This window comes from Pteronotus mesoamericanus, unplaced genomic scaffold (assembly GCF_021234165.1).
Source record: "Pteronotus mesoamericanus isolate MK-2021 breed Mesoamerican mustached bat unplaced genomic scaffold, CSHL_Meso_final contig_1201, whole genome shotgun sequence".
In the NCBI taxonomy this organism is placed as follows: Eukaryota; Metazoa; Chordata; class Mammalia; order Chiroptera; family Mormoopidae; genus Pteronotus; species Pteronotus mesoamericanus.
In genome coordinates this window covers 690,811-699,116 of record NW_026555042.1, presented here as the reverse complement: position 1 = coordinate 699,116, position 8,306 = coordinate 690,811, and the positions used below count along the sequence as shown (strand labels likewise).

The 8,306-nt window shown below is 63.2% G+C and overlaps 1 protein-coding gene across 1 annotated transcript in view; it reads left to right on the top strand.

Moving 5' to 3' along the window:
- Window positions 1-1,452: 1,452 nt before the first annotated feature.
- JAKMIP3 (Janus kinase and microtubule interacting protein 3) overlaps window positions 1,453-8,306 on the top strand; it is a 30,456-nt gene continuing 23,602 nt past the window's right edge. Inside the window, exons 1-2 of the mRNA XM_054585095.1 lie at window positions 1,453-1,690; window positions 3,163-3,660. Of these exons, the coding sequence (XP_054441070.1) occupies window positions 1,556-1,690; window positions 3,163-3,660 (633 nt within the window). The 5' untranslated portion in view covers window positions 1,453-1,555. The remainder of the gene's footprint in view (window positions 1,691-3,162; window positions 3,661-8,306) is intronic.

Below are 8,306 nucleotides of genomic sequence, written 5' to 3'. Positions count from 1 at the left end.
CTGTTTGTTTGGCCTGTGGGGTTTACCCGTCTGCTGGTGGGTGCAGTTTGGGGTGGTTTCCGGTGTTTTGCCGTCACAAACGAAGCCGCTGTGGACGCTTCGGGACGAGTCTTCCCACGACACGTGTTTCTAGTTCCTTGGTTGCGTGATTCTCTGTTTGACAATAGAGTTGTTTTTACCAACTTATTTTTCATTTTTATTAACCCAAAAACAAATAACCCATTTCCGTGGCACGACCCCTAGCCTGGGTCATACGGTGGGAGTCTGACTTTTCAAGAAACTCACCAAGTGTTTCCCAAGACAGTGGAACCGGTTCCCGTCCGCAGCAGCAGGTGGGCGGCCCAGCTCTGCTGCGGGCGCACCCATCGGCGCTGGGCGTGGCCGGCTCTCACCTCAGCCATCCCGGTCGGGGCGCTGTGGCGTCCCCTCGTGGTTTCAGTCTGCATTTCCCTGAGCACTAGTGACGTCGGCGTCCTTCATGGGCTTATTTGCTATCTGTACACGTGCTTTAGTGACAGGTCCTTCAAATCTCTTGCTCATTTTTAAAAACTGGGTTGTGTGCCATTTTAATATTGAATTTTGAGAGTTTTAGGACACATCTGCTTCCTCTGGCTACAAGTCCTTTTGCACCCACGTCACGCCCACGTGGCCGGCCGCCCGGGGAAGCCGCTGGCCTTTCTGGGCCGAGCGCTAACACCTTGCGTCAGAATGCGCGGCTGGCGAGCGCCCGGAGCCCAAGGCAGGCGCGCGGCCCCACACCAGCCGGCGGGCGTCGGTCTCAGACCCCCGCGGGAGAAGGCGCACCCTCCGTCGGGCGTCCTTGGGGGCGAACCTGAGCAAGGTCCCTGGTTTCCTGAAGAGCCGTCGCAGGCGTAAAAGCCCCGGATGGGGCTCAGCGGCCCCCTCTCTGCTCTGACCGGCCAGCCCCCCTCCCGGGGGCTGCAGCCGGAGCCCCCTTGTCCCGTCGGACGGCGCCCTCCGGCCCCTTTCCTTCCACCCTGGGGTCCCCGCTCTGTGCTTTACAAGCATCGCTCTTGCAGGGGCGCAAGTCTCCCCGCCGCCTCTGACCGAGCCGCGCGCTGCCGCCTGCCAGAGACCCCCGCCCCCTCCCCCCCACCCCGGGCAGGTCTGCAAAACGCCAGTGCCCAGAGGTTTCCCTGGGTGGCCCCATTGCCACCAGGCGCCCACAGGACCATGAAGGAAATTTGCGCCTTACATTGCGGTCCCAGCCTCTCATTCCAAAGGGGCAGAGAGAAAGTGCTCTCGCGTGCGGGTCCCTGTCAGGGGCGCGGAGGGAGGGCCGCTGGCCGCTGCCCTCGGGGACCAGCCCGCAGTCAGGCCGGTGTCCCCGGGGCAGGCGGGCAGCCGCCCGGCCCCCTCTGTCCCCGCTGGCCCCAGAATCAGGCCCCAGGCTGGCTGCTCACTTGGTGCCCTCTCCCTGCAGGTGAGTGAGAAAATGTAGCACAGCGGCAGCCAGCGACAGCTGCCCCGGCTCGGCGCGCACAGCCCGGCCCAGACGGGCGGCCTCCCCCGGCGCCGTTTGGCCACCCTCACCATGTCCAAGAAGGGCGCGGGCAGCCGGGGCAAGGGGGACCGGGCCGAGGCCCTCGCCGCACTGCAGGCCGCCAACGAGGAACTGCGGGCCAAGCTCACCGACATCCAGATTGAGCTGCAGCAGGAGAAGAGCAAGGTGGGCACCCCCTGTCCCCCCTCCCGCGCCCCATCTCAGCTTCCCGCCCGACAGCCCAGAGCCAGGGGGCGGGGGGCGGGGACCAGGTCTCTGCAGAAGTGACCGCCCAGTCGGTCCTGGCTCCCGCCCACGGGGGCCGTGGGGACAGCCCCCGGCCTCCTCAGGGGAAGCATCTCCGGAGAGACACCCTTCCCCGTGTGTTCAGATTGGCCTGGAACGCAAGTCGGCCAGGCCAGCGCGACCCTCGGTCGACTGAAGGCGCCGCGTGCCGTGGGCCCGGCGTGGGAGCAGCCTGTGGCCGAGCTGGGCAGCCAGCCCGTGCGGGCCTTGCAGCCTGTAGGGAAGGCGGGGCTCATGCCCACGGGGCCCCGGGGCCCTGGGGGGTGGCGGGTGGGCCTGTCAGAGGGGCACGCCTGCCCAGCACCGTCCTGCGGGCCCACGCTGCCCCCTCCCCCGTCCCCATAACCAAGCAGATTCTGGGAAGGGCTTGTGGGCCCATGGGTGGGGGCCGCCAGGGGGACAGGGCTGGGGGGTGGGGCTGCGGGGGAGGGCTGTCCCTTTGGACAGTTACGTGTCAGGCGTCTGCCAGGCAGCTGCCTCCTGGGTCCCGCCAGGGGGCAGGGCCCCCACGTGCCTGGAGGGAGGCGGCGGGGCCTGCGGCGGGGGTGGCGGGCTCTCCCCCCACCGTTCCCGGCGGCCCAGGCAGACTGGGTCCCATCCATCCTTTGCTCCATGTGGACTCTGAGCCCTGACTTGGTGCCCGATGGGGGTGCAGGGGTCATTTGGCCAAGGTCACCGCTTCTAGGTAAAAATAAAGCAGTCAGGGAAAACCCTGAGTGATTCCAAAAGCCTCAGTATCAGGCGTCACCTCGACAGATGGCGCGGCTGCTGGGCGGTGTCCCCGCTTGCCAGTGATGTCCCGGCAGGTGAGTGCGGCGCCCGTGTATTTGGGCGAAGGCAGGAGCCCCACTGCTCCCCATGGTCCTGCCCGCCCTGCACAGGCCTCTCTGCACGGCGCCTGCTTGGCCGGCCTGTCCCTGCAGAGCAGCAGAGCGGGTTCCATGGGCCCAGCGCCTGGATCTGACCTTCCGCCCATGTTCCCCTGGGACGCCCGTGGGCGCAGACACGCTCCCACCACGAGGCTCGTCCCGTTTCCAATGCATTTTTTAAAGATTGTATTTATTTACTTTTAGAGAGGGGAAGGGAGAGGGAGAAAGAGAGAGAGAGAGAGACATCCCTGCGTGGCTGCCTCTTGCGCGCCCCCTCCTGGGGGCCTGGCCCGCGACCCAGGCCTGTGCCCTGAGTGGGCGTCGAACCAGCGACCCTGTGGCTCGCAGGCTGGTGCTCCGTCCCCGGAGCCGCGCCGGGGGGGGGGGGGGGCGCTCAATGGCAGCTGGAGGAGCCGCTCCTGAACGGCGGCGGCGCCCCGCGCGCAGGCGAAACGCGGCGACCGCCTCGGCCTCGCCCTGCAGGTCAGCCGGGTGGAGCGGGAGAAGAACCAGGAGCTGCGGCAGCTGCGGGAGCACGAGCAGCACAAGAGCGCGGTGCTGCTGACGGAGCTGAAGAGCAAGCTGCACGAGGAGAAGATGAAGGAGCTGCAGGCCGTGCGCGAGGCGCTGCTGCGGCAGCACGAGGCCGAGCTGCTGCGCGTCATCAAGATCAAGGACAACGAGAACCAGCGGCTGCAGGCGCTGCTGCACGCCGTGCACGACGGCGGCCCCGACCGAGCCAAGGCCGCGCTGCTGTCCGAGGCCAAGGAGGAGGCCCGGAAGGGGTTCGAGGTGGAGAAGGTGAAGATGCAGCAGGAGATCTCAGAGCTCAAGGGTGCCAAGCGGCAGGCGGAGGAGGCGCTGACCGTGGTCATGCAGGCCGACAAGATCAAGGCCGCCGAGATCCGCAGCGTCTACCACCTGCACCAGGAGGAGATCGCCCGCATCAAGAAGGAGTGCGAGCGGGAGATCCGCAGGCTGGTACGTGGGCCGCGGGCGGCGCGGGCGCGGGCCGGGCCGCTCCTCCGCACGGGCCCCCCAGCACCGCCGGGGTCCCGGGGCGCCAGGGCAGGAGGGCGCCGCCCGAAGGGACGGCTGTCCGGCGGCCCCTCCCTCTGCCCCCCTCCCGTTCACCGGCTTTACTTCCTGGGTCTAGTTGGGGCCAGGACTGGACGCCTGCGGGTTAGCGCCCCGCCCGCCCCCCCATCCCCACAGGGGTCCGGAAGCCGCCCCTTCTGAGGGGCCCGGGTCAGGCCGCACGCCCAGCAGGGCTGGTGTCTTGGTGGCACGAGTCGCTTCTTCCCTCACGGGCGGGCTCTGCTGAGTCTGTCCAGTTTGTTGGACCGGAAGTGAGGCCACGCAGCACGCGGCCATGGCAACGGCCCCCGGACCGTCCTGCCGTCCCTGTGCCCTGGGAACGCTCTGAGGCTGGCCCGCGCGCGCTGCCGCCTCGCGGGGCGCGTGGGCGCCTGTGCACCCCGGGGTGGGGGACGGCACCCCCGGCAGGTCACGCGGACTCCGGGCTCTCGGAGCCCCAGGGCCGGGCGGTGGGAGGTGTTCGGGAGCCGGGGCAGTTGTGCCCAGTTCTCCTCTGCCCTTGGAGCCGGGACTCCCCCGCAGCGATTTGGGGGGTGGAGGCCGGCGTTCGAGGCCTGCCCCGCGTCCCCTGTGTGTGTCATCAGGACCGGCGGGTGACACCTGGGGCCCGGATGCCCCTCGGTGGGGCACAGCACGGCCCCGCGCCCGGGGCGCCTGCCCCGCCGCCCTGGGCTCTGGTTTCCAGACACGCCCCAGACTCGGCTTTCACCTTGAACTTCCCAGGAGGGCCCTCCAGGCGCAGGGCCCACAGGGGAAACCGAGGCAAACATGACTCTGCCACGAGTGTGCATGGGCCCCCAGACGGCGCTGGGGGACTCTCTCCTACTGTTTCTTTAGTCATTTCCTTCCAACCCTTCCCCCTGGACCCCCACTGAAGTGGGGCGCAGATTTCCGCATTTTCTGCCAACCTTGGTTTGTGGTCTTCTCTCTGGGAAATGTGCTCGACTGTCTCTTCTAACGTTTCTGTTTGTTTTTTGTTGTTTTTTTAAAAGATTTTATTTATTTATTTTTAGGGAGAGAGGAAGGGAGGGAGAAAGAGAGGGAGAGAAACATCCACGTGTGGTTGCTTCTCATTTGCGCCCTGCTGGGGACCTGGCCCGCAACACGGGCCTGTGCCCTGCCTGGGGCTTGAACCGGCGACCCTTTGGTTCGCAGGCCGGCGCTCAGTCGCTGAGCCACAGCGGCCAGGGCTGTCTTTTGTTTGTTTGTTTCTACCTTCATACATTTAATTCTCAAAATTATTTGTTTTCTAAAGTAGTTTTTTGGTCATTCCTCTCTTACTCGTAGACGTAACTGCGTCTCATGTCTCTGAGGATAATAATCACAATTGGCTTTTGAAAAAGTTCTCTGCCGGTCCCGCCACATCCGTGCACCCCAGAGCCGCCGCGCTCTCCGCTCTGGCTGCCCGTCCCGTCCCAGGGCTGCCCCCCGCGCCGGCCCCGGGCACACCCGCGTGAGCGGGGCCGGTGGGGCAGGACTTTACGGAAACGAGGAGAAATTCTGCCTTTTTGTTGGGGACTTTTCCCCTTTTATCTTTTTTGTCTTTTCCCACTGAGGAATTTGAGTCAGGGCGCTAAGGCAAAGGAAAGAAATTAAAGACCCCAGCTTGGAAAGGGATAATTAAAACTATCTTTTTTTGCAGATAGAAAACCCTAAGGAATTCCCTAAAAAGAACTTCTCAATGAGTTCAGCAAGGTTTCAGGACACAAGATCAATATGCAGAAGTCAATTGTATTTTTATACAGCAGCAGCAAATTATTCACATTAAATATTTTTTTAAAACCACTCCTAATGGCATAAAAAAGAATAAAATACTTAGGAATAAGTGTAACAAAAGCTCTGCAAGACCTGAACCCTGGAAACTACAAAACATGCCTGAGAGCAGCGAACGGCGGCCTGACCAGATGACCAAGCCCCCGTTCCCTGCCCGAGGGAGCCCGGCCAGTCGGCGGCGCTGCCCCCGGGTCGATGCAGGGCCCGCGGGCGTGGGGACGCTCGCTCCGAACAGCCCCTTCCCCGCCGGCTGCCTGCCTGTCTGCGTTCTTAGCAGTGTTGTTTTGTGATCTGAAAGCTTACATTCTTTTTTTTAAATATACGTTTTATTGATTGTGCTATTACAGTTGTTCCATTTTTTCTCCCCTGTATTCCCCTCCTCGCCGCCCCCCGCCCCCCATCCGTCCCCCCCTTAGTTCTCGTCCGTGGTCGCACATACGAGTCCCTTGGTCGCTCCACTTCCTGTGCTGTTCTTGCCCTCCCCCTGCCTGTGCTGTGCCTACTATTTATGCTGCTATTGCCTGTACCTTGTCCCCCATCCCGCCCCATTGCCATTTCTATGTTTCTGTTCCTGTTGGAGTTGTTTGCTTGGTTTCTGTGTTCAGGTTCAGTTGTTGGTAGTTGTGACTTCATTGTCATTTTACTGTTCATGGTTTTTGAACTCCTCCTTTTTCTTAGATAAGTCCCTTTAACCGTGCACATAATAAGGGCTTGGCAATGAGGAACTCCCTTAGCTTGACCTTGTCTGGGAAGCACTTTACCTGCCTTTCCCTCCTAAATGATGGCTTTGCCGGGTAGAGTCATCGTGGACGGAGGTCCTTGCCTTTCCTGACTTTGAGTGCTTCTTGCCAGCCCCTTCTGGCCTGCGAGGGGAGACCTTGCGTTCTGAACTGGTCTGATTTGTTGGTCTTCTTCTGTAGGCGTGGTGCTTTCTGTGGCTTGTTTGGGGAGTTCTTTTGTCCCGGAGCCGCAAAGTGTTACCTCTTTAAAACTGCTTCGCGTCGCCTTTCCCGCCCAGCGTTTGCCGCGCCGGGCTGCGTGTGCGCGCGCGTGTGGGGTCCGGCGCGGTGCAGCTGCAGTGGCCGCAGGGGCACGGTTGTCCTGGCAGCCCCGCCCCCGCTACAGGCCGCCCCCCCCCCCGCCCAGCCCACAGGCCACCCCTGCACACGCTGGTGCTCTCACGTGCGCGGGCTTCGGGCGCGCCCCATCGTGGCCCCGCTTTGAGCCCCTGTATGTGGCCTGTTCGCGCGCTCACAGGCCTTGATTCCTGGAGGTGTGTCCGCCCACGCGGCTCTTCAAGGGGAACTGGACTCTCCTCCCCCGTGAGGCTTCGGACAACCTCAGACTCTTTCCTCCTACGCAGGAAAGCGGTGGACTTTTTATCGGCATTACAACTAAACTATTAGAAGGTGCATTTTAATGAGGGTACAACCATCATTCTTACACGAATATACAATGAACACAAGTCAAAAATTCCACTGGACTCGTTCGTGAATGAGGGACAAGCGCCATGTTGCCGCCAGTCCCGGTGAGGGTTGGGTCTGAAGAGACTTGCTGTGTTGCCACGGCCGTCTGCGGCGGCTGAAGAGGCGGCGTCCGTCCACCCGTCCGTCCACCCGTCCGTCCATCCGTGGGCGGAACGCCTGCGCTGCCGGCAGCCCCCGCCGGGTCGGCGTCTGTCTCAGCAGAGTGTGCACCGCAGACGGAGCACGCCCCGCGGCCAGAGCGCCCTCGCGCCGCCCCAGAGGGAGGCAGAGCTGCCGCTCCCTTCTTCCCTTGTCCTCCACGCCTGTCCCCGCAGCTGGTCTGGGGACCCTCCCCGCCCATCATCTCGATGCTCTTTCCCCGCCTTCCCCGGAATCAACGCTGGAGCAGCCCGGTCCCCAGGGCTGCTCCTGGCCAAGTGTTTTTTCAGTTGCAGTTGACATTCGGTGTCATTTTATCCTAGTTTCAGGTGTACATCGTGGCAGTTAGACAGCCATACACTTAACGAAAGGACCCCCCGGATATAACGCCAGCACCCACCGGGCGCTGTGCACAGTTACGGCCGCACTGTGGGCTCTCTCCCTGTGCTGTGCTTTACGTCCTCACCCGGCCAAGTTTCCACCCAACGTGGAAGGGGGCAGTGGGTCTGTCCTGCCGCCTCCCTGGTTCAGATGCCCCATGAGCCCAGCCAGATGCCTCTCCCATCCGCTCCCAGCGGCCGGTGGCTCTGAGGACAGGGCCGGATGGGCACGGAGGGTGTGTCCCTCGGGCGGGGGGCCAGGTGGGCCCGCCGCACCGCGCGGGTACCGAGCCCCAGAGCGCAGCTGACCTGTGTGCAGCTACTGCGCACGCCGTGCATTTGTGACAACAGAGCTCAGGCTGCGTCAAAGTTCTATAAAATCCAGAAAGTGCAGGCAAAACCAATTTCCGCTTTCTTATAAAAATCTGTGATGTATAATATACCCCCTCCTCAGCCGGTTGCCTAGGTGACAACTACTTAAAGTGGAATGCGAGCCAGCAGCAGTAATTAAACCCCAGAAACAGGTTGCTGCTGGCAGGTGGGGTGTGGCCGGCTGCTGTTGCTTCCCCGGGGACCAGAGCCCGGCCGCAGGGGTGGGCGGGCAGCGCGCGGTGCCCCCCCGCCCCCGCCCCGCACTCGGGTGAGACTGGCCGAGCCTGGGCGGCAGTCTGTGCGCCGAAGCAGCGTTTTCACGTGCGGTGGGGCGGGGCCCGTGGCGCCCGGGCAATTCTTCCGTGTTCCCCAAGATCAC